The 27876-nt window shown below is 31.1% G+C and overlaps 1 protein-coding gene across 1 annotated transcript; it reads right to left on the bottom strand.

The window, feature by feature from the left end:
* Positions 1–1571: 1571 nt before the first annotated feature.
* On the bottom strand, positions 1572–15676 carry LOC141326107 (G protein-coupled receptor 137Ba). Its single transcript, XM_073834806.1, has 7 exons — positions 15101–15676; positions 11681–11730; positions 9981–10203; positions 5250–5399; positions 3523–3651; positions 2748–2869; positions 1572–1763 (listed from the first exon to the last, which is right to left on the bottom strand). The coding sequence occupies exons 1-7, from the start codon at positions 15449–15451 to the stop codon at positions 1658–1660; spliced, it is 1131 nt and encodes a 376-aa protein (XP_073690907.1). The 5' UTR covers positions 15452–15676; the 3' UTR covers positions 1572–1657.
* Positions 15677–27876: the final 12200 nt, after the last annotated feature.

Here is a 27876-nt window from a genome sequence, read left to right as displayed (position 1 = left end):
GTAATACCATTTGAACTACTGTATAATATTTACTTATTGCAGATTTGAGCTTATGTAAGTAGCTTTCATTTACCATAACATGAGCATGAATGCTCTGTTGTACATCTGAATGAATAGAGGCATTAGACACAAGCAGATGCAAAACAACACTCTTTTATAATGGACGAGCAGTTACAGTGTTTGACTAAAGAAAAAGATATGAATGAGTATATTATGGCTAAGAACAACATTACTGCCATTGTTTACTGTACAAGACACCACGTGTTTCTTAAAGGAATAGTTCACCTAAAAACGAAAAGCTACTGGAAGCTACTGTTTAAAGTTAAAAACGTCTCGATGGATTTGTTTCTTAGAAAAACGGAGTGGTGTGAATTATTGTGATGTTTTTATCAGCTGTTTGGACTCTCATTCTGACGGCACCCATTCACTGCTGAGGATCCATTGGTGAGCAAGTGATGGAATACTAAACAATTGTGTCAATCTGCAATAGGTTTCATTCAGTCTCTAGACAAGTGATCTCATTGTCTGTATATAGATTTTTTTCTTTTATTAATATAGAAAACAAAGTCAGACAAAGTCTTACAAAGTGCAAAAGCTACAAATTGTACAATCAAACACTGAAAATGCATTTATAAAAACAATGGACAACAAACCAAACTCCTTCATTTACTTCTAAACATTTGAAAATATATCCATGTTTTGTTTTGTCTATAGTGATCATTCTGTTAATGCATTATATTGCAGTTGTCTATAGAAAAACATCTCCAAAAATATATATTTTCCATGGGAGAGTATCAATAATGTTTTCACAGTTCAGGCCAAGTAAATATGAAATGAATTATTTCCTTCATCTGGTTTTGTTAAACAGGCTTGTGTCCCGAATCTGAACAGAACTGAAATATGATGATAATGATTTTGTTTATGGAGCAGCAATACAAAAATAGCAACAAAAACTAGGAATGTTAGCATACTCATCTAGTATACTTAATATATTCTTCCGTATATAATCGACAGTGCAAACTCAATTCAGAGACGTTTTGAACATCTTAAATGAGAACTACTGGCATAAAAATGCTTTTAAAAACAATGAACGGCCACATTTTCAGCAGCACTGATTCTGGAAAATATTTTTCCCATTAATTTTCACCATAGGGATTTCAGTTTGTATTTGTTGATGAAATGATATTTAATTTCTTTAATTAGGCAATGCATTACTCTTCCCATGAGGCACTGCAAGTAATCGAATCAAAAACAACTGCACCATATAAAACTATTGAATCAATGACTATTGAAATTGTAGGTTCATGTTTAAATCTAAATATTTAAAATATTTAAATACAAAAATACAAATATTTAAAACAAATACAAATATTTAAATATACAAGTATTACTGTCTAGAACATATATGGATGTGGAATTCATTATTTTTTGCAGTGCATCATTGAAGTGAGTGAATCATTCTAAAAATCTGTAATTGCAATACAGGAATATTGATTTCTTTTTGGAGAAAATGATTGGTAGTTTTGCTTCCAGAGTCGTACTGCTGTATTATATTGAAATTCCCTAATAAATACAGATAGAGACATCTGTGGTATGTAATATTACCCATCAGTGATGGGGAATGTGCAAAACAATACAACTCCTCATTAGGAATGTTCTAGTAGGGGTTCAACTCCTCCGTTGCTAGATGAGACTCTTCACCTTCAACGTATGCGGTGAAACTGTTGTTTCGACAACCCCAGTCATAGCTGTCAGGTGTAAGACTGTGAATGAAAGCATGTATTTAAACCATTATAGTCAAATTAAGGAAAAACGCTGTTTATTCATGCAGCTGTCAAGTTTGAGATTTTGGGCTTTTTGCTTTTTCAAAAAGTGTTTTTTCAGACTAGTGGAAAGAAAATATCCAAAAGACAGTGTTAAGTGTCTCTTTTATAGCACTTTATCTATTTGTGTCACTAGATTTCAACTGCAATCCATATTTTTAAAGGCTGTTTTCTCAAAATGAGTTCTTTCTCCTACTCTGAGCTATAAATCTCCACTTCTGTAGCACTTACACACACCAAACTTGACATTTTTATTCCTGTCTATATCCTGAAGGTTTTTACAGAGGGATTTGGTCATATATAATTTGCTTGATTTTATACAACATTTTATTCCCCCCAAAATTGTAAAAAATATAGTGTATAAGTTTTTTTTTCTGAATTATGGCGTGAGAAAGGAGATGCCCACAATCCCCTCTGTAAAAACATTTGACTCTAATGTCAAAAAAATTAAAGAAAGTTTTTTTGTCGTAGAAATGTATGCAAATTAGTGCATATTTCATTATATAATGTCTCATTTGCATAATAAAACCTAACATTTTAGAAAACTTGTAATACAAATATGTTTGCAATTATCCATGTAATCAATCAACTGGGTAAGTAAAAAGATAACTATTAGTAATTTTTTTTACCCTATTCACCTGTTGTGCCTCGCCTTAATGCATTAAATGCATGAAATTAAGACAGACTTTTCACTGAAATTTACAGCTGAATTGTGTAATTTCATATGGTTACTTTTGAAAAATCAGTAAAGGTGGAATGTTTGCTGATGGTAAATATTGGTACAGTTAAAAAGCTTTTTACTTGCTAAAAAAAAGTCTAAACTATTAGATGTTAGAAAGCATGGAGTAGATTATCAATCATGGTACATTTTGATTTCATATTTGTGATATATTTCTGACTGAATGAGAAACTTGACTGTCATACCTGGCTTGAATGTTCTGTGGGATGATACTCCATGCGAGATCATCGTCGCTGTCGTATCGTCGCGGGTTGTCAAAGAAATAAGCTCTAGATGAGAACATGTGGCCGGGGATCACTGACACACTCTACAAGCCAAAGAGAGAGTCTTTAAGATTTCATGTACACTACCATTGAAAAGTTTGAGGTCAGTACATTTTATTTTGTTTTTGAAATCTGTTTTATTCTGCTCACCAGGGTTTTATTTATTTAGCCAAAATACAGGGAAATTGTAAAATATTATTACAATTTAAAATAGCTGTTTCTGGGTGAATATCTGTTCAACTGTAATTTATTCTTGTGATCAAATCTGAATTTTCTTAAGTGTATTAAATGTCACATGATTCTTCAAAGATGTCTTTACTGACACAATTTGTGATCAATCTGATGCATGCTTGATGAATAAAAGTATCACTTTTTTATTGACCCCCAAACTTTTGTTTGGTAACTTAAATGTTGTACACTCTTAAGAATAAAGGTGCTTTAAAAGGTTCTTCACAGCGATGCCATAGAAGAACCATTTTTGGTTGCACAAAGAAACTCTCAGGCAAAGGTTCTTTAAAGAACCATCTCTTTCTTACCTTTTTATAATCTGAAGAACCTTCTTTTGCCACAAAGAACCTTTGGTGAAACTGAAAGGTTCTTCAGATGTTAGGTTCTTTATGGAACCGTTTAGACAAACAAGATTCTTCTATGGCATCGCTGTTAAGAGTGTATGTTAAGGTTATATTAAATCTCGTACCCGATCCTGAGCCGGCTTACGGACTCTGAAAAAGAAGACCACCAGTGAAGTGGGCAACAGCTCCCAAACAAACAGGATTACCCCAAAAACCACATATCCAGCATCGCCCAACGTTGACTTCAGATCTGCCTAAAGAATAAAATAATTTTAGCAGTTGCAAAAATTAGCAAAATTGCTAAATTCATCATGATACACTAATAATCATAAAAAACAAAAAGGCTCATTCGTTGTCAAATCAACCAGATTTCAGAAAGTCCCCCAACTATTGTCAGGATTTGAGTCTTGTCTGTCATGTTTTCCCGGTGTTTTTCCCCCCATGTTTCCTATGCATTTGGTTTAGTCCGTGTTGTCCCCTTTGGTTTTGTTTCCTATTGGTTTAGTCATGCCCATATTTGTATTTCCCCCTTGTTATCTCGTTTGTAACCACACCCCTTTCTCTGTGACAGCTATTTGTTTTTAAAATTTTGTTCTTATTTCAAAAAGAAATTAAAAGCAATGGATGTATATTTATAACAAATAATACATAAATAATGAATAATCCACAGGTTTTACACAGAGATTGGCAGGTCTATTAGTAAAATCAGTCTTTAGTTATATTTGTGGCATTACATGCCAATGGTGACAGTTCAAAAATGGGAAAAAGCACTTTTCGTGTTGTTTATCCAAAGTTTAAATGACTGTACACTGTAAACAAAATCTGTAGAAATTACAGTATTACTGGCAGCTGGTTGCCAGTAACTTACTGTAGATTTAAATTTATGCTATTTACTGGCAACAGTTTGTTCAAAGTTAATTGAACATTAAACATTAACAAGTCTTTATCTTTACAGAATAAAACTAAAATAACAGCCTCATGCAAAGCATTCTGGGAACCAAAATCTGAAGGAAAAAAACAGAAAAAGGTTGATGAAGGTTTCTGGTTCCCAGAATGCTTTGCAGTAGGTTGTTATTTTATAGTTTTATTCTGTAAAGACAAAGACTTGTTAATGTTTAATGTTCATTTAACTTTGAACAAACTGTTGCCAGTAAATAACATAAATTAAAAATCTACAGTAAGTTACTGGCAACCAGCTGCAGAACTACAGCAAATTTTTTACAAGAAATATTAAAGATGTCTTAATATTCTTTTTGATTCTGGTGCTTAACAAACTTGTCTTTTAGTATCTATCTTTATCTATAAGGCCATGTGTGACCCTGGACCACAAACCAGTCATAAAAAGCATGGGTATATTTGTAGCAATAGCCAAAAATACATTGTATGCATCCAATTTTTTGATTTTTCTTTTATGCAAAAAATCATTAGGTAAGTAAAGATCATGTTCCTTGAATATATTTAGTAAATTTCCTACCATAAATGTATCAAAATGTAATTTTAGATTAGTAATATGCATTGCTAAGAACTTCATTTGGACAACTTTAAAGGCAGTTTTCTGCAATTTTTTTGCACCCTCAGATTGCAGATATTCAAATAGTTGTATTTCGTCCAAATATTGTCCTATCCTAACATTCGTTCATCAAATCAGCTTTCAGATGAAGTATTCTCAATTCTCAATTTCAAAACTTGACCCTTATGACTGGTTTTGTGGTCCAGGGTCACATATTTAGTTCAATTCCAGAGATGAGGGGATCTTTTTTCAGTGGTCAAAAACTGAATGTGGGTCACTTTGCATACAGCTGATAGCATTTTTTTGTTTAAAAGAGGAATTTAGCAATTGCATTGAACATACTTGGTCTGATACGTTGTACCAGTCGTAGTCGAATGAGTTGATGCTCTTGATATTTGCCAGTGCCAGCACCACAAGGTTGTAACACGCACGGGACGTGTACAGCAGGATCACCGTCACTCCGATTATAGTCACCTGACACACGGATGTACCCTAGACAGAAAAGACGAGATGGGACATTCATCTCAGACTCAATTTTGGTACGAAAAACACTATTCAGTTCATTTATGCAGCGGATAATATATACTAGTTTTTTAAACAAAGATTCACATTGACTTTGATCTATTTCACTACATGGGAGTATTCCCATGTTAACTGTTAAACTAAACTCAGTTTAACATTAACTAATGTAATCTTGTTTTACATTTACCATCATGAGAATGAAAGTGAACGATATGAACTGGATATAGTTTATAACTGGTTTGATGTTGATGTTTGACAACCCTGTATGTAATATGTTTATCTGTTTTAACTGATTAATGCAATATGCATCAGTGTTATTTTAGCATCAAATATTGCTGTTTTCACCTGTTTTGTGTTTTTGTCATTTTTATTCATTTTAGTTTATTTAGTTTTAGTATTTTATGTCAAATTAAATGAAAATGAGAAGATGCCTTGGCAACATTGTTATTTTAGTATCATTGAGATTTTATATTATTGTTTTTATTGATATTTTTTGTCAAGGGCATAGGTTTGATTTTGACAACAGCAGACAAAATCTCTCCATACAATGTTTTTTTTTTGTAGTAAAACCATGGTTAATTTTCATAAGGGATGTGTTGCCAGGTTAACAAAATAAATAAATAAATAGATTTACATCATTTGACACATAGAATGAATATGAGATGCTGTTTTCACTGCTTTAGGATTAACAGAACTTTATAGTTTACTTGTCTAGATCAACTTATAATAAAGAAAAGAGGTTTAGAGCCAGTACATTTTTATGTATGTGAAATTTAGCTAGCAAGAAAAATAAATTAAGTTGCATTAACCTATATTCTCTTTTGAGTATCAAACAATCCAAAGAAAATCTTAAAAAAAAAAAAATCAATTACAAAATGAGATTGGATGAACATAAAAAATCTGATCAAAATGTCTCTGTGTGGTAAATTGTCAAACAGGTGAATGACATTGAAGTTCCAATCTAGGTCAAATGATTCGCAACCCACAACCCCGAAGATCCGATCTGAATCAAATCATTTGTGCTCCACGCTCCGAAGATCCAATCTGACTCAAATGATTCGTGAAATGGTTTGCGACCCCGCTCCAAAGTTCCGTTCTAAATCAAATGATTCGCAATCCGCGCTTCAAAGTTCCGATCTGAATAGTGATTCGCGACCCTGCTCTGATTCGCGCTACGAAGTTCTGATCTGACTTAAATGATTCGCGATCGGCGCTCTGAAGATCCGGTCTGACTCAATTGATTCGTGAACCAAAGATTTGATCTGACTCAAATGATTTGCAAAATGATTCGCGTCCCAGCTCTAAAGTTCCAATCTGACTCAAATGATTTGCGACCCCGCTCCAAAGTTTCAGACTAAATCAAATGATTTGCGAACCGCGCTCCTAAGATCCGACTGAAATGATTTGCGAAATGATTCGCAACCTGGGGCCGCTCTAAAGTTCTGATCTGACTCAAATGATTTGCGATCGGCGCTCCGAAGATCCGGTCTGACTCAATTGACCTTATGCACGGAGCGTTCTTTAGAACTTCCGCATAAAGATAAGCCAGCTCGTAAACTTCCGCTGAAGCTCATTTTCTATGTGCTATATATTAGGTGGATGCTATTGAGACTCATCTACTGCCTCGTTCTTATCAGAAACTGAGAAAAATTATAATTGCAACATTATAAACAATGTTATGCGGCATGAACATTCAGTTTCATATTATTTAACAACATATAATTTAAATGCGGAGCCTGGCAATCCCGTACTCTCTGTATCTGCATAGTTGTACATTTAAATGCTGACAGCTATACACTATCATAACGTGTTTAAGCTAACGTTAACTAGCTAGCGATACTTCTCTTCAAGGACATCTTAATCGTATTCTTGATAATCACTAACTTGCCTTCATAGTCATGAACACATTTTTAAAATCTTGCAATATTTTAAAGCCTTTTTTTTTCTAACTCTACAGCTGTGAAATAAAATGTACTTCAAGGACTCACTTTTCATTCATAAAAACGGCATCGGAAAACAACGTCTATTTATGGAATTACCCATATAACCAATAGATGGCAGCAGAGAATTATTTATTGTGAAGCTGACTTTTAAAATCCCTATATATTTTTCAAGACGTCTTGCTTTTCGATTTATTATATAATTACTAGTATAATAAATTGTAGTACTTAATGCACTCAATATGAATCAATATGAATTTGAAATATTTTATCAAATTTAATAACTACATCTTTTAAGTTTTATCTTGAACTGTAAAAGCTATTTAATAGCCTATATTTAACCAACACAAACTTGCTACTGCTGTAGTTTTGTTACTGTGAAATTAGTCTGAATCATTTAAGCTCTTTTTTTGACATCAGCTTGTCATTTGTTTGGTCTGGTTATTACTGTCAATCATAGCATTGACTCGCGCATATTTAGCTGATTTACTCGCGTATTTTTTTAAACTGGCATTTGTCATTCTTGAAACGGTGTACATGGACGTTTGGTCCTCTTAGACAAACAACACTTTTCTTTGATTGTGAATGGATTATGTAGAGAAAACGAACAAAAGTGCGCACATATTACGGCACAGTACAGTTGACCGGAAATGACTTAGCTGGCTTGAGTAAACAAAGATCCGTTCTGACTCAAATGATTTGCAAAATGATTTGCGTCCCAGCTCAAAAGTTCTAATCTGACTCAAATGATTCACGATTGGCGCTCCGAATTTCCGATCTGACTCAAATGATCCGCGCTCCGCGCTCCGAAGTTCCGATCCGACTCAAATGATTCCCGACCCCACTCCGAATTTCCGATGTGACTCAAATGATTTGCGATCCACGCTCTGAAGTTCAAACCTGAATCAAATGATCTGCGAACCTCCTCTGAAGTTTCAATCTAAATCAAATTATTCGCAATCCGCACTTTGAAGTTCCGATCTAAATAATGATTCCCGACCCCTCCCCTAAATTCCGATTTGACTCAAATTATTTGCGCTCTGAAGATCCGATCTGAATCAAATTATTCACGATCTGCGCTCCGAAATTCCGATTTGACTAAATGATTCGCGCTCTGATTCCGAACAACGATTCGCAATTCGCGCCCTGATCTGAATCAAATGATTCACGATTCGCGATCCGCTTGGAGAGATTCGAAAAAGTGAATAATTTTGCGACGCAACAGTGTAATTGATTCGAAGTTTTCAATAGCTCTGTTTCACCCATCACTAGTGGCGTGCTTTTTAAAATCATTACAGGCGATGTGGACATTCGAAGAGGAATGGCTCTTTTGATCTGTTTTTGCAAGTGAATCGCTTGAACTGAACGATCGAAATCACAAGTTTGAATCAATCAGAGCGGTTCCAGCGTAAATGACTCGTTTTGTCTGTTTCTCTTTTCGCGTCTTCCGCCATGTTTAAACCTCGTTGTCAGTAACGTTACAACTACCGGCTTAGTTTAGTAGTTTTATGACATTAACTGAAATAAGCGTTGATGAATAAAAGTATGATGTTAAGAAAAAAAAATCCTTATTTCCATTCCAAAGATCCAACTCAAGTCTACATATTCAGGTAAGATAACCGGTTTACTGCTAATGCTAACTAGTGAAAACACTTCATTAATATGACAAGCTGCACCTCAAAAATACATGTTAGATGAAAACTTTGTGCATTATGATAGAGTTTGTAGCTTAATTTACTATATTTGAACTAGTTTGAGCACTACAGTTCATTTGGTGACAGTTCATTAGTTGAAAGCTAAACGTTACCAGCTCATTCCATTGAAGTGAATGTTAAATTTATCAGTAACTTATACTGTATATTGTAATAAATATTTGAGAAAATGTTGTATCTGATTGTATTAGTTTATTTAGAGTGATAGTCAATGTGCACATGAACACACAATTTGTGTTAGTTTTTAATATTTCTGTTTTTATTTTAATTTTAGTTGCTGTAGTAAATTTGGTATGTGTTTGTATGTGTTTTTTTATTTATTTGTGATGTTTTTAATTTTAGTTTATTATGATGATCCTGTTTGGCAACTAGTTAAAATAAAGCAAGTTTACGTTTTTTATATTTTATTTAATTTCAATTAATGTTGATTTAATTTCAAGTAACAAAAATGATTTTTAATGTTTTTTGTGTTAGTTTTAGATAACGATAATAACCCTGATATGCATTAAATCAAAAAAGTTCAAGGAAAGTGTCCCACAATCCATTTCAGCCTCTCTATATAGACATAAAATGGACTTGGGAATATGTTTTCTAAGACTGAAAGCCAAAATAAATTCCAAGATGATGTATGGATAAATACACTGTAAATGCTTTTCCATGCTGCTGTGTTTTTAAAGAGGCCATTTCCTTCTGGTTAACTCACTAAAATGCTTTGCCTGTTTAAATGGATAATTTATTTGTGTACAAAAACTTGCAAATGAAAAAAACGAATCAAAACACACCTATCATATTCAGTATATATTGTAATGTATGTACAGTATTCATATTGACTTTAATCTTGCTGTAAACCAAGCTTTCATCTGTTTTAATTTGTCTTTTGTGTATTTGTGTTTTGTTACCTTGGACTCCAGGTAGATGTTGGCCAAAGACATCTTGGCGATCTTGTAGAGACACAGTGAGAGTGAGACGGCGCAGAGGACAAACAGAGTGTCGTTGATGGCCACGCGCACCAGCACTACAGTCTCTGTGTCGGCCTTCATCATCTTCACCAGCAGCGCACAGGTCAGGTTCACCAGCAGGAAGATGATGCTGATGCACAGGAAGAGCAGGTACAGCGGCAACCTGACGAGACACACCGCTGAGTAAAGCTCTCGTATACTACAGAAACTTTGGGGTTATTATAGAAAACTACAATGGAAACACAACCCTAAAAAACAAAAACAAAAAAAAAGTCCATTACTTGAAATAAAACATATGATTAACGTATATAAAAAAATCTAATACATATATATATGTATATATATATATATATATATATATATATATATATATATATATATTTAAACAGAATTACAAACTTGAAATGAGAATAAGTGAAATTGAAAAAAAAAAAAAACTAATTTAAAATATTTATTAACTATTTATAAGTCAGTGATACTTATAAAAAAATAAAAATAAACATGTTGATTATGTGAAATAAAAATATGATCCTGGAACTCAAAACCAGTCATAAGGGTGAGGTTTTTTTTAATTTGATTTATACATCATCTGTAAGTGTAATAAATAACTGTTTTGTTAGAATATTTGACCACGATGCAACTATTAAAAAATATGGAATCTGAAGGTGCAAAAAAAAAAAATAATAATAATAAATAAATTTTAAATCGCTTTTAAAGTTGTTAAAAAAAACCTGATGTATAAAAACAAAATTCTTAAACTTAAAGTGAAATGAGAATAAGTGAAATTGAAAAAATCTAAACTATTTAAAATATTACTAAACTTAAATAATAATAAATAATAATAATTATAATAATATATAATAATAATATATCAGTGATACTTAAAAAAAAGGAAAAAATTGAGAATATCGTCTTTAAAGTCGTCCAAAAAAAAAAAAAAAAAAAAATATATATATATATATATATATATATATATAAACAAAATTGCAAACTTAAAGTGAAATGAAAGAATGAAATTGAAAAAATCTAAACAATATAAAATATTACTAAACTGTAATAATATGTCAGTGATACTTATTTTTTTTTAAAAATGTGAAAGTTGCCTTTAAAGTTGTCCAGTTGAAGTTCTTAGCGATGCATATTACTTTTTACAAAATTAAGTTTTGATAAATTTACAGTAAGAACTATATAAAAAACTTAATGGAACATGGTATTTACTTACCCTAATGAATTTTGGCAAAAAAGAAAAATCTATAATTTTGACCCATACAGTGTATTGTTGGATATTGCTTACATTTACAGAATGAAATATATTCAAATTTTAATTTAGTTTAATAAACTATATTAATAAGTCGATGATAATTATTTTTATTATATATACAATATATATATATATATATATATATATATCTTTAAAAAATGTGTGTGTGTGTGTGTATATATCTGTATATATATATATATATATATATATATATATATATATTTATTTTTTCAATAATCAGATAACATTATGATGTTAACATTATAAAATATAATAATATATTATAAAAAAAAAAAAAGAAGAAAATTACAATTAACAAAATATATTTTAGATACAAAAGTACAGTCGTTTTAGATGATAGTTTTGGAACCATATTCACCTGTACTTCTGAAGTTCTGGTGAATATTTAGACTTTGCCTTGAAAATGACCTGAAGCAGAAAACAAGTTGTAAGTTAGTGTAAATATTGCATGCATAAAGCATTTAAGCTAACGACTTATTAAACCAAGAATGTCACATTCAGAATCACAAAAGTCACCAGTTCCCTGGTCAAGCATTTGCTCATAACAGAAACAGCAGGTTGTAAAGCAAAAGCTTCTCAGGTTTACTGCTCAGTTCCATCATAAACATGTCAGCAAGTTCACAACTATTGCATAAGATCTGGGATCTACTAGGATTATACTTTTTTGACTTGACTAAAACTACACTTAAAAATCCACCAAATCCAGTTCATTTTACAATAGTTGCACTAAATGACAGAAGTCTTTTCTGTAGTGTTTTTTTTTATATAGTGTAAACGCTTCAGACCGCAGTGAGTGATTTCACTTCTCTTTTTTTGTACTCACGCCGTACTCCCACATGTGTGATTCATTTACATGCGCAGCTTTGATCAAAATAAAACAGGAAGAAGAGTTTTATACTGCGACATCTCTGCTTTGGAACAATATGTTTTTTGAGAACGTACAATACACATTGCATTGAAATGAATTGACATACAGTACGCACTAGTGTGGGTGTAAATCAATAATGACCCAAGCTGCTCTTCCTTGGCTTCACTGTCATATTATTATGATCTATGCAGCAATAATCATGGATAGAGAGTGTTTTCTCTACAGTATATGGTACAGTATGATTGCATAATCCACAATGAGATCAAGATGCTTTTTGCTGTTGATGGTTTTTGCATGAAAGATGTTGGGTTTCACTAATGAGCTAAATCTGATTTATATTCTTTTATTTTATCATCAGATATTGATTGGGTGGTGAATTTTTTTTTTTTTTTCTGTAGTAATAATTGGCAAAAATATTATTGTTATTTATATGTATTACTTCAAATAAAAATGTAATTAAAAGTATATAAATAATTAGCAACATTTCTTATTCTCTTGTTTCATTTAAGTGCAAGTAAACAAAAATAAAACTAAAATGTATTAAAAACTATAAACATAAAATAACTTTACAATTAAAATAAAACAAAATATATAAATAAATTTGACTTAAATTCATAAAAGGTATAATGCGATTCCAATTCAATTAAAAAACAAATAAACAAAAAAAAAGAAAAAAAAAGAAAAAAAAAACATAAAATGAAAAAATTTAAAATAAACTAAAATAACAACAAAACAAAAAATATAAAAATAAAATAATTTTTATATTACCGAGAACTGCAATGGCTTACCAGTAATACTAATATTTATATTTATATTATTTTAGTACAATTGGTATACTATTTTATATATATATGTATGTATGTATGTATGTATGTATGTATGTATGTGTATATAGGTATACCAATTATACTAAAATAACTAAATTACTGAAACATTATAAAAACAAAATAAAATATTATATATATATATATATATATATATATATATAGTATATAATATAAGTATTACAAAAAATAATATAATAGAATTACTAAAACTTACTAAAACAGAATATGTAAAAATAAAATCTAATCTTAAATATTTAAAAAGTGTATATATATATAATGCTATACTAATTTTACTACAATTACAAACTTACTCAAAAATGATATAAATAAAATAAAATAATATAAAAAATAAATTAAATAATTACAAAAACTAAAATAACTGAATTACTGAAACTGTAAAATGTAAAATGTAAAAAAGAAAATGTACAAAGAATTACTAAAAAAATTGACTAAAATTAACTGAAAATATAAAAATAAAATCTAATTCAAAATAAGTAAAAAAAACGATAATGGCATACTGGTAATACTAAAATAAGAAAACTTTTAGCTAAAAGTAAAATAAAAAGAAAATATAAAAATAAAATCTAACCTAAAATATTAACAAAAACTATAATGGTATAGCAGTAATACTAAAATAACACTGTGGGTGGTTGGACAAAAAGGAGGGTAAAAAAAAGGTAAGCTCTTTTAGTTTTCTTAAGATAATTTCTCCAACAAAAAAGTTGTTTTAAAAAGGAGTAATTTTGGCTTCACACCTATAGACACAATATCTCCTCTTGCTTACAATTTAATGTCCAAAATACTGTCTCTCGTAAACATTCCTTATGACCTGTAGCCTTAAAACCTACTAATACTCAAAAATTAACTAAAAAAATATTATTAATATTAAGAAAAACTGTAATTGTATACCAGTAATGCAAAAATGGCAAAATACTAAACCTTAATTATTTTCTTATTTTAGTATGTATGGGTTAATAATTAAATAGTAAATAATTATAGTTTAAACAAATTAAAATAAAAACAGAAAATTAATTTAAAAAACAAACATATATTATTATTAATTTTAAATATTAACAAAAACTGTAATGGCATACCAATAATACTAAAAATGTAAACAATATTTGTATATAATATAAAAATAAAAACGTAGTATATGAAACAAAAATCAAATCAAATTAAAAAAAGTAAAAACAATACTGGCATACCAGTAATACTAAAATAACAACACTACTAAAACTTCAGCTAAAATTAAAAGAAAAAGAACATCTAACCTAAAATATTAACAAAAACTATAATGGTATAGCAATGATGAGTGGTTGGACAAATAAGAGGGATTGATATCATCTGAAAAGGTCAGGTCTTTTAGTGTCAGAAAATAATTTCTCCAACAAAAAAGTTGTTTTAAAAAAGTAGTAATTTTGGCTTCACACCTATAGACACAATATCTCCTCTTGCTTACAATTGAATGTCTTTAATAATGTCTCTCATAAACGTACATGTGACCTGTAGTCTTAAAACCTACTAATACTCAAAAATTAACTAAAAAAATATTATTAATATTAAGAAAAACTGTAATTGTATACCAGTAATACAAAAATGGCAAAATACTAAACCTTAATTATTTTCTTATTTTAGTATGTATGGGTTAATTAAATACTAAATAATTATAGTTTAAACAAATTAAAATAAAAACAGAAAATTAATTTAAAACACAAACATATATTATTATTAATTTTAACTATTAACAAAAACTGTAACGGCATACCAATAATACTAAAAATGTAAACAATATTTGTATATAATATAAAAATAAAAACGTAGTATATGAAACAAAAATCAAATCAAATTAAAAAAAGTAAAAACAATACTGGCATACCAGTAATACTAAAATAACAACACTACTAAAACTTCAGCTAAAATTAAAAGAAAAAGAACATCTAACCTAAAATATTAACAAAAACTATAATGGTATAGCAATGATGGGTGGTTGGACAAATAAGAGGGATTGATATCATCTGAAAAGGTCAGGTCTTTTAGTGTCAGAAAATAATTTCTCCAACAAAAAAGTTGTTGTCGAACTCACCTGTGCAAAGTAAAGATTCATGAGGCTGAGAGTGAAGAACTGCAGACAGACTGGAAAACAGTAGAGCACCCAGAAAGCGAAGGGTCCCAGTGTGTTTGCCGTCACGCAGTCCCTGAAATAAAAGGAGAAGAGCAGGGCGCGCAAAGCCGCCCACAGCAGGCACAAGAACAGAAACACCGTCTGGTAGCTGAAACGCTTGTGTCGGTATCTCAGCACCAGCCAGAGCTGCACGTACACAAACGCAAAGAGCAGCGAGTAGAAGATGGTGTAGGCCACCGTCAGTCCCAGCTTGACGTAGGGCGGCACTGCCGGGCTGAACGTCGGCGGAGGCGGGAGCGAGTCGCTCTCCATGGCTCTCCTTTCCTCCTGCCTGGAGAGGGAAGTCTAGAAGGGGCCTTTCCTCCTCCACCGGCTTCTGCGGCTCCTCCTTCAAGTGTCAGAATCACTACAGCGCCGGCTCTGCTGGAGAAAACAAGCGTCTGAGGGGAAGGAAACGAGGGAGAAAGAGGAAAAGAAAGCCAGCAGCACTTCTTCCTCTATGTGCAGCGCTGCATGAGCCGCATTCAGCTGGCAGGAAGAGCATTGTGCAGCGGGCAGTGAAAGCCGGAGGGAGGAGGAGGAGGAGGAGGACGGCCCCTTTGACGCTGTGTTGACGTGCTGTACTGTACCTTTAACCCTGCGCTCAGGCTTCCCAGCGCTGGCAAACTCCCACGGGATGCTGCTTTCTCTTCTCTGCTTTCTCCTGGCTGTTTACGGGTTTGCTTGAAGATTTAGCGGAGCAGAGTGTTTATATTGTTTGCCTTATCTAATAAAACACAGGTTGCATCTTTGTATTAGAAATATTGTACTTTAAAATAGTGCAATTTTTAATTCCTCTTTTTTTATTTTTCATAGGAACCAGGGGCAGTTGCAATTTCTTTCCATTAAGTAGGAGTAAATCTTTTTTTTTATTTTTTTTTTGCATTTTAATTTAATTTTATTTCATTTACATTAATGTTAATGATTGGAATTAGTATGAGTTATTTTATTTTAATGTTGATTCATTCATTGGACCTAAGTCCTAATTATTGTATAATTTAATGATTTGGAATTAGTATACATTTTTATTTCACTTTAATGGTCATTCATTAATTTGTTTATTTGTTGCTTGCATTTTCCTTCTGTTGAAGTCCTAACTATTGTATAAGTTATAAGAATTTGCTTTATTTTATTTTATTTATTTATTTCATGTAAACCACAAACAATTGCACTTTTCTAAGTAGGACTAAATCAGTTTTTTTTTTTTTTGCATTTTAATTTAGTACAATTTTATTTACATAAATCTTAATTATTGGAATTAGTATTTTTATTTTAATGTTTATTCATTCATTTGTTTATTTATGGCTTGCATTAGACCTAAGTCTTAATTATTGTGTAAGTTAAAAGAATTTGCTTTATTTTATTTTATTTTATTGTATTGTATTTAATTTTTTTTTTTTCATGTAAACCATGGACAATTGCAGTTTTCTCCCTTAAGTAGGACTAAATCCCTCTTTTTTTAATTATTCAATTTACATTTATCAATGATTGGAATTAGTATGAATTATTTAATTTTGATGTTCATTCATTCATTTGTTTCTTTGCTTGCTAGCTTTTTCCTTCAGTTGGACCGAAGTCTTAATTATTTTATAATTTTTGCAATTTTGCTGTATTTTATTTATCTATTTTTCATGTAAACCAGGGGCAATTGCACTTTTCTAAGTAGGACTAAATCAGATTTTTTAGTTTTTTGCATTTTTAATTAAATAATTTTTTTGTACATTAATACAGTGATTGAAATTAGTATACATTTTTATTTCATTTTAATGCTCATGAACTCATTTGTTTGTTCGCTTGCATTTTCCTTCGGTTGGACCTAAATCTTAATTATTGTGTAAGTTATAAGAATTTGCTTTATTTTGTTTATTTGCATTTACTTTTTATTGCATTTTGCACAAATTTTAGTTTGAGTAATTTTCTTTTTTTTTATTATAAATTTTTAATATTTATATTTAGCCTTAATTTATTTTATTTCAGTTGTTTAAATCATTTTATTACTTTTTTTTATTTAGTTGCTAAAGCAACATTTTAATTTTGAGATTTTTGCCTAGTTTGTGTTTTTTAAGTTGTCGTTTTTTAAAACATCACTGAATTATTGCTTGTGACTGAAGAAATGTAGTATATTACAATCAACCTTTTTGTTTAGTTGTATTAAAAATGCTTCTGCTTCAGTCATGTTTAAAGCATCATTTAAGATGCTGGATAGTTCTTTCTTGTCAGTTTGCAAACATCAAGTCAGTAATTAATATTCGAGTGAGGAAACTAATTAATATTCAAACAGTGTTGGCTCTTTTTGACTTCAGACTTGTTACCCAGTTATTGTTATCCAAGTATTTCTATAACCTCCTTACAGCCTGATTGATTCTCTGGTCTGAAGGATTTATAACTTCTCAGCGTTTGTTGCTGTGTTTGACTAACCTCTTGTTTTTACCACGCTCCTCCAGCCATGAGAACTTTTCTGTGTCTGGGACTGTATTTGTGAATTTTTGCTGATGCTCTCATTCACATGGCAGCAAGTCCTTGACAAATGCAGCTTGGCCCAGAGGTCAGAGGTCCAGCTGTAGAGGTCAAATGCATGTTTTTTCCTTCTAGGAGCATCAGTGAGTGTTTGAACCTTCTGTAATAGTTGCATATGAGTCCTTCAGTTGTCCTCAGTGTGAAAGGATGGATCTCAAAATCATAGTCATTGCTGGAAAGAGTTCAAATACACAAAAACGCTGTAAAACTAAAGAATTTGTGGGACCTGAAGGACTTTTCTGAAGAACAGCAGACAGTTTAACTGTTTAGGACAAACAAGGGACACATGAACAACTATCATTAAACAAAAAACACAGCTGTGGATCATTCAGGTAACAACACAGTATTAGGAATCAAGCATATGTAAATTTTTGAAGGGGGTCATTTTTATGAACTCAACTATTTTCTCTTGTGTAAACATCTTTTGTGTGAAATATCTTATTAAGGTCAGTACTACATAATAAATAACATGCATTTTGCAGATTTTGTACACTGTAAAAAATTACGGTGAATTTAACGTTAAAAAACTGTAAAAATGCTACAGTAAAAACCTGTGAAATGGTTAAACGGTACACTGTAACCGATTTTTGTAATTTGAACAGTATTTTACTGTAATATCTACAGTAAGATACTGTAAAATGTATATACAGTATTTTACTGTAAACTGCAAAGGATTATGGGAAAATATATGATCACTACTGTAATTCTCCACTACTGTAAATCCGTTTACAGTAGTGAACTTGCCCGCGAAAAATTGACCAATGGCAAGGGAGATTTTTTTTCTCCTGTTGAGAGGAAGTGGCGGTAAAAAGGACAAAAGAGAAATGTTGCATCAATAACTCGACAAAAAGGTTAGTATATTATTTCTGTTTTATGAAAAACTGAACAATTTTAATTTGTTTTCACTTGTTAACAGCAAACTAACAATATTCATCGTGTTTTTCATGTCGGTAGCCTTTTTTTTCTGACTGACGGCCGGGGCGCCGCCATAACGGTGAAAACATGGACTGGTGAGTAAATTAAGGTGACCTATATTAGTCGAAATAAACTTTATTTAAACTGAGAAACACGTTTGTATATTCGGCTGCCCTTTAATGCAAGTTAGTTCGTCTGACGAGCCCTTACTCAAGCTTAACAGCAAACTGAGGTGAAATACTGAGGTAAAGTGCGTTAAGCAACGCCACTGTTTCTGTGGAGATTTTAAACTGTATTTTCAAGCCCTTCTTTTGTTTGTTATTTTCAAGTTTCTGGTCTGGATGTCGTCTGTAAAGTCGGCGCGCGGAGGTGTATTTTGGATCTTCTTCTGTGAATGACTGCCATAGTATCGACGATAACATGAACTGGTGAGCTAATAATGTCAGTAAGCCGAAGTTGACAAACTTAACGTTAGTCACAGAGCAGCATAATATCTTTTAAACGCTGCCTCTTTATAGCTAGCAAGGTAATTCTCTTCAAATGATGTTTAAGTAAGAAATGTGTGTATGAATGTCGTATGTAACTTTATAGACGGTCCCTTCAGTGACAGACGTGACATAAACAGCGCGCTAACATGAAACACTGAGGTAAAACTGAACACCGCGGTTAACTGCATCTTTTGTGTTTTATTTTCAAGTTTGTGGTCTCGTGGTCATGTCGTCTGCATCGGAGGTGTATTAGAGTCTTTTCTGGTGATTGCCGTCGTCGCGGTGCAAACAACAGGTGAGCTTCCCCTTTCATCAATTTAACTAATGTTAACGTTACTAAATTAGCCAAATTAGTCACAGGCTGCTGTTCTCCACTGACTTGCAGAACAGGTTAACTTTTTAAAGAGAGTAACGAGCTAGCAATATATTAATATAGCAAGTTTTGCTAATAAATATGATAAATGCTTATTTTATTAAAAATGTAAATTTTATTACTGTACAGTAGTTGTCTTTTCTGATCATAAACTATAGTAACACTAAAAGGGTGTTGTGACACTGTCTGTTACAGGAGATTTCTCCAAGCACTAACTGGATGCTGACCATCAGATGCAGAATCATCATACAGCCAGCTGTCCATTTTACAGACATGCAGAATAAGGTAACCCAAAACACATTTTGTTTTACATTGCATTTACATTCATGCATTTTTCAGATGCTTTTATCCTAAGCAAGTTATATTGTATTTATATTGTTATTTATTGTATTTCGTAAGGTATTCATTTCCTGGGGGGTGTTCCATAAAACAAGTTTACCAAATAAGTCAGGCTTATTTCAGTTAGTCTGACTTATTTTGTGCCAAATCAAGTGACAATAAGTCAGACTAACTGAAATAAGCCTGGCTTATTTGGTAAACTTGTTTTATGGAACACCCCCCTGGGAATGTTTTTTATTACCATGTCTTGTCACATCAAGATTGAGTTTGCATGCGCATTAAAATTATTTCTATTAAACCAGCATTTAAACAGCAAAATGCAGCTGCTTCAGGTGTCTTTACCTTACTGTAACCTTTAAATTCATAATAGCAATCTTACCATCTGTCAAATTTAGATTAATGTTACTGTAAAGCAACAAATAGAGATTTTTTTAATCGTAGTAGGCTTATTATATGCACAGACTTTCTAGGAAACACACGTTTAGAATGTTAATATGAACAGATTAGTTAGCATTTAGCATGGTCTGTGGCAGACTTTACTAAGTGTCAGGGCAACAAAATTAGATAAACAAGAATGTAATATTAAGTCATTTAAATCATGAAGAAAATATTGTCTTTGTGCTCCATTTAGTAAAAACGGTTTTAAACAAAGCCATGTCTTGCGTCTCTGCACACAGCAGTGTTTAATTACTGAATTAATTTACCTTTTTTAAACACCTTGAATCAGTGATTCACTGGCCCATTCATAAAATTCTTTATAAAAAATTTCAATAAAAAGTTTCTTCAGTTTTTTTTCTTACTACAGCGTTCATATGTAGTATATAATAAAAATAAAAAAATGCATACAGCATCAAGTTCGACAGTTGAGGCAAATTCTATAAACACTGCTTTAAAAAAATCTTTTTTTTTTTCTTGTGTTTGCAGGTTCGTTCAGACAGTCAATCTTTGTGGCAGCAAATGCATTGACAGTCACAGATCAGATGGACTTCTGGAAAGAGGGTGCAAACAACAAGCATCAGCCCGAATCCCATTCTGCTGTTTCTCATCAGAGAGCTTGTCAACTTTGACTCAAAATTGCTAAAATTTAACACAACACAAACTCATTTTTACTGCATGATTTTATTTTATTTACACTACCAGACAAAGCTTTTGAACAGTAAGATTTTAAATGTTTTTAAAGTAGGTCTCTTCTGCTCACTAAGCCTGCATTTATTTGATCCAAAGTACAGCAAAAACAGTACACTTTTGAGCCGTTTTCTTTTTGAATATATTTTAAAATGTCATTAATTCAAAGCTGAATTTTTAGGATCATTACTGCAGTCACATGATCCTTCAGTAATCATTCTAATTATCTGATTTTCTGCTCAAAAACTATTATTATGATGTTGCTGAGATTAATATAATGCTAAAAACAGTGAAGTAGATTTTTTTCAGGTTTCTTTGATGAATAGAAGGTTCAGATAAACAGCATTTATCTGAAATAGAAATAGTTTGTAACATTATGAATGTCTTTATCATCACTTTTAATCAATTTAAGTCATCCTTGCTAAATAATATCTTTCTATTCATCAAAGAATCCTGAAAAATTTAAAAATTAAATAAAATATGTTTATCAGCATACTAGAATGATTTCTGAAGGATCATGTGATACTGAAGACGAGTAATGATGCTGAAAATTTAGCTTTGATCAAAGGAATAAATTAAATTGTAAAATATATTCAAATAGCAGTTCATTTATATAATTTATCACAATTGTATTGCTTTTGCTGTAATTTGGATCAAATTAATGCAGGCTTGGTGTGCAGAAGAGAATTCTTTAAAAAAATCTTAGTGTTCAAAAACTTTTGACTGGTAGTGTACTTACTTATTTTTGCTTTTCAGTATGTGTATGTTTGCCATGATACAAAGTCTCCAGGGGACTGTGGTGATGCCCTTTTTTCTGCTGTATCCTAGAGGTCAACATTTGTAATTTGTACTTTTAAAAAGAAAATGTTCAACAAATAAAAAGAATATTATCAGAACTAATGCTTATGAGTTATTGTGATTTTTATGGGGTTGGGGTGGTAAAAATCTTAAAATACAGTGCTATACGACAATTGGATTGTTTTTACAGGTAAAAAAAGTTTAAAATAAATGAAAATAAACTCTATTGGACTGATACTGTAATTGAAAATACAGTGAAAATACTGTAATTGAAGATACAGTAAAAACACTGTAAATGAAATTACAATAAAAATACTGTAAATGAAATTACAGTAAAGGTCTTTTAGTACTGTAAATGCACTTACAGTAATAATACTGTAAACATTTTTACAGTAACTTACTGGCATCCAGCTGCCAGTAAGTTACTGTAAAATTTACAGCAAACTTTTTACAGTGTAAGTATACGGTGAAAAACTGTGTTGGACATTGCATGTATTTTGCACGTGTTCTGTTTTTGGAAGTGAAATAGACATAAAATTTACAGTGAATAACCGTAAATTGACATTCCCAGAATTCCCTGTTTTTTTGTTGAAATAACTTTTTCTTCTTAGTTTTTTCTTGCCAGTTTTGTACATTAGGGTTGTATGTTACATCTAATGTTGTTAAATTAATGTTTTTTGCATTATTTCAGTTTTATGTGTGTTACCATGATGGTGTTTAGTGTTTGTGTGAATGACACTGTGCACCTTCTATATATGTTATTATTTAAAACTCCTTCTGATGGGCTTTGGTTCATCATGTGATGTTGTCATCACCACCTGCTTTTGGTGGTTATCATTGTATTACAAAGGTACAAAACAGATTTCAGTACTTCAAAAGATTGGTACTTTACCATTATATCAGTTAATGAAATAACGGTATTTACCTGTAAATTTAAGTGAAAACCATAAAATATTGCTACCGTTTTTTTTTACGGTAGACTTCTGGCAACCACAGCTGCCTTTTTTTTTTTTTTTTTTACCGTAATTTGTATGTTTTTTTGGTTTTTGTTTTTTTTTACAGTGTACATTTTTGACGAGGTGGAACATTTCTGGTAAATTTCTGGAAAATATCCAAAAATCCCAGGAAGGTTTCCAAATTCTGGAATGTTTTTTTAAATTTTAAATTTTCCACATTTTTGCAAACCTACTTTTGACTTAAACTGTAGTACTATGATTTTTAAATTTAAAAAAGTTAATGTATTTTCTGCTCACCAATGCTGAATTTATGTGCTCAAAAATAAAGTTAAATTGTTAAATATTACAATTTAAAATAACTGTTTTCTATGTAAATATATTGTAAAATGTAATTTATTTCTGTGATCAAAGCTGAGTTTTCAGCAACATTACTCCAGCCTACAGTGTCACATGATCCTCCAGAAATCATTCTAATATGCTGATTTGCTGCTTAAGAAACATTTCTGATTGTTATCAATGTTGAAAACAGTTGTGCTGCACAATATTTGTGCAAAACCACAATAAACTACCATTCCATAACTACAAACTAAATACCAACATTGATAATAATAAACATTGATTATAATAATAACTGAGCACCAATAATAATTCAGCTGCAAATCATTCTTATAAGTTCAAATTTTTGCCATTCTTATTACCACAAACAATTTTTATAGATTTTTTCGAGTGAAATATATCATAATTTAGGCATAATTAATATTTGCTGTATTCTTGCATTATTATTTGAATTTAACTTGGATATACTGCTTGGCAATACTTAAAAGTTTATGAAGCAGGATTTGAGCAACATGCAATTTTCAATTCAGGCCACAACAAACAAAATGTTGAATTGAAATGACAGGAAGAGGAATTAAAGATGTTTAACCATAGACTGTAAAAAATAGTGTTCAACACAATCATTCAGCATTCAGGAATTCCTTCAGTTGAATGTAACAACTAAAATGTTCCAGAGCAGATGATTTCTTAAGAGTTTTGTTCAAGGTTTCCATCTGGAAAAAACACTTCACTTTATAATAGACAGTAGGAGCATACTGGGAAATTATGTATATGTAATAATGTAGATAAATATATTTAAATGAAAGACAAATCTCAGTAAATACAAAGTGTAATTTCAGACACTGAAGATTATTTTCATTAAATGTTCAGAAAGTTGATTAAATGGGTGTATGCATAGCTGTATTATTTATAGTGAGGAATTAAAGCTGAATTTCAGTTCATTTTAAGTTGCATCCTGTTTGCTTCCTCGAATTGAAATATAATTAAATTTAGAAAATTCACTCCAACTTGAGTTCAAGACTTGTAGAGATGCGGTTAAGCAGTAGATGGCGCTGTTAGTTAAGGCAATGGGCAAGGCAAGGCACGTTTATTTACGTCATACCCAATGGTAATTCAAAGTGCTGTACATGAAAGTAATTAAACTCATAATATCATGAAAATGAATAATAATAATCACAACAATAAAAACTGAAAATTTAAGAACATTTAAGATGATTTAAAAATTGATTTAAAATTAATAACACAGTAAAAATGATTTTACATAACATAATGCAATCTGTTCAGACGTAGCACAGTGCTCACTGAACAGATGAGTTTTGAGTCTGCATTTAAATGTGTTGCATTTAATGTAAAAAAAAACTGCATTTGATGTAATATTAATGCATTTAATATTGCATCTTCAGCATAAAGGCACCTCTAATTAGTTTACATGCATATTTATCCATTGACAGTGAACCGTAATGACATAACATGTCACTGTTCTTTTGAACACAGTGCAAGTATCTCAGGATATTATTGCCAATTATTGTGCAGTTTCAAAGGGAAAGGCATTTTGGCAGAAACAAGCTCATGCTCTGATGGTCTTTTGGATGGTGATCAGTTATATCATCAAAACGACAAGAGCTGATGGTGTAGTGAACACTTCTGTCATGAGCTTTAATTATGTTATGTGATAATTATCTTGCAGAGAATGGCAAGTGGGATCGTGAATAATAAGGCTCTCTGACTAGAAACTACATTCCAGTCAGTAAGATTATTAGTTTTTTTTTTTTTTTTTTTTAAGAAGTCTCTTCTGTTCACCAAGCCTGCATTTATTTGATCCAAAGTGCACCAAAATTTTTTGGAAATACTTTTACTATTTAAAATAACTGTTTTCTATCTGAATGTTTTTTTTAATTATTCCTGAGATTTCAAAGCTAATTTTTTTAGTCACATGATCCTTCAGAAATCATTCAAATATTCTGATTCACTGCTCAAAAAAAACAACAACTATTAATTATTATGTTGAAAACAGCTGAGTAGATTTTTTTCAGGTTTCTTTAATGAATAGAAAGTTTGGAAGAACAGCATTTGTCTGAAATAGATACTAATAAAAATGCAGCAAATGAATGATTTCTGACAAATCATGTGACACTGACTAAAGACTAGAGTAATGATGCTAAAAATGTAGATTTGATCACAGAAATAAATTACATTTTAAAATATATTCAAATAGAAAGCAGTTATTTAAAATGGTAAAAACATTTCACAATATTACTGTTTTTGCTGTGTTTTAGATCAAATAAATGCAGGCTTGGTGAGCAGAAGAAAATTCTTTAAAGAAAAAGTATTAAAAGTCCTACTGTTCAAAATCTTGACTAACTGTACATGAAAATTACAAAGTAACATCAGCATTATAATATACTATTCAATATTCTATATATAGATTATATATTATAGTTAGGGATTGAAATTAACTTTTTCACTCACCAGCTAATTTGACTAAATTTTTAAATTACTGGCCATTCAGAATTTATATATATAGTGTATATATACTGTTATTTATATATAACAGTCTTAATAAAGGTAATTAGACAAATATTATGTGGTATTTGTTATTGTGGACAACTGACTCCTGAATTCTTTGATATTATTAATATTCTGTGTTCCCAGTTCCTTGCAGTGATAGAAATTAATATTTTCCAATAGGTTTATATAGATTTTTACCTTTATAAAGCCATTTTTGTTAAGTATGCATCATCTATTGCGTGAAATTCATACATTTAATCAGTCAGTCATAATACTAATAATACATTTAGGCTGTTAAATTAATCTTTGCAGAAGTTGCATCTAAGGTGCCATTTACATGGACCTGCAGTTACAAATGCATAAATAACGTTTTGATATTTTAAACATAAAACGTTGAATACTGACATTTGAAACTATTTAAAAAAATAAAAAGATACTTTAAATGGGAAATTTAAACGGCCAGTAGCTGTGGCAGTAGCTCTAAAATAAGTGATTGCGAATGAATCAAATCATTTAAACGGTTGATTCATTCAGGAAAGAAACACTGTAATGTTGCTCTGAGATGCAAAACAGTGCTGTGGCTGAAATGATTTTTGTTGGCGAAATGGAGCAAAAACAGCCAATGTGGTGTCTAAAACATGGGTAAGTCTCTTATTGTTTATTGAACTGAAAAAAAAAAAATCACATTTGTAATCATGCTGATGTCTTAAGAAAAAATGGCACTCTTTGTGTGATATTATAACAATATGAAATGATATAAATACATTTTCTGCCCCATGTCTTGAATTCATTCTCAATGTATATTAATAGACTGAGTCATACAGTGAAAGAAAGCACTCTGAATGCGCACACAAACTAAATTCATCTAACCAGACCTTATCAGTGTGTGCATTTCTGTAGGAGTGTTTTGTTTGTTTTTTTGGGATTATTCACGGGAATATCATGCCTCACGGGTTCATTATTTGCAGTAAAACCTGTGCAGATTTGGCTTGCATGAACTTCCCCAAAAAATTAATGAGTGAACATACACAAAATGTAACCAGCTAAATTGGCTAGTGATTTGACAGCCATAGATGATTTTTACCAACATTTAATGCAATGAAAATGAATATTCAACTGTATGAAACTGTATGATTTTCTTTCTAGCACTAATGAGCATTTTTTGAAGAATGTAAAAAAAAAAACTTGTTTTTTAAATTTATTTATTTATTAAATTGTATGCGTTAAACAACAGATACAGACAAATACAACAGATAATATAAACTCAGGGAAACAAATGATAAATAAAAATAAATAGAAGAAAATAAAAAAATAATCAAAGACATGCATGACCTTTACATTATTCAAAGATTTTGAAGTCAGTACACAAACGGACAGTTTTGATTGCTTTTCTATTAGTACTATGAAGCATAGTACAAAAATAGTTTTCCAATTCTTTATAAAACACTGAAAACCTCTTTATAATCAATGAGGCAAAACCCAGACTCATCTGAATGCTTCTGATTGGCCATTGCGTTCATAAGCTCAACAGAATCGTGTGTGATTGATTATAATGCACAACGCTGTATACTCTAAAAGATTTCACCCAAGTGCTGGGTTAAAAACAACCCAGCGCTGGGTGAAATATGGAAAAACCCTGCGATTGGGTTGTTTTGACCCAGCAGTTGGGTTAAATGTTTAACCCACCCTTCTGGGTAGTTTTATTTAACTGAAATATTGCTTTAAAATTACTATATTCCTTGCTTAAAATATGCCCAAAAAATAGCTTGGAAAGTAACATTTATTAATCATTTAAAAAATGAACATTTATTAATAAGTTGAATAAATAATTAAATAAAAAAATTTAATTGCTTAATAAGTAATAAATAATAATAAATAAATGTTCAAATTTGGATTATTGCTGATGCCTAGAATACTTTCCAAGCTATTTGGGCATATTTTAAGCAAGAAATATAGTACTTTTAAAGCAATATTTGAGTTAAATAAAACTACCCAGAAGGATGGGTTAAACAGTTAATATTTCACCCAGCGCTGGGTTGTTTTTAACCCAGCATTTATTAGAATGTAAAAATGCGACAGCCGTTTTAGAGTTGGTTTAAATCGGAAGGGCATGTTTGCTTTATAAATGTTCACTGGAGTAATAGTGCATAACCGAATCCGGGCGACAATAACACGCGTATATTAAAAAAGTACGCTTATTTGAATGTGGTTTGTTAGTATTACTGATTATGTTAAAACAGTAACAGCGGGATAGTTTCAGTGAGGGAGGAGGAGCGAGCGCTGCTGGTTAAATCGGGCACGCGCCTCCTCCAAACATCAGTCAGTCAGTCAGTCTCAGGCAGC

The sequence above is a fragment of the Garra rufa genome, chromosome 2 (assembly GCF_049309525.1).
Source record: "Garra rufa chromosome 2, GarRuf1.0, whole genome shotgun sequence".
Taxonomy (NCBI): Eukaryota; Metazoa; Chordata; class Actinopteri; order Cypriniformes; family Cyprinidae; genus Garra; species Garra rufa.
The sequence above is the reverse complement of the archived record's forward strand: the minus strand, read 5'-3'. Positions and strand labels throughout refer to the sequence as shown.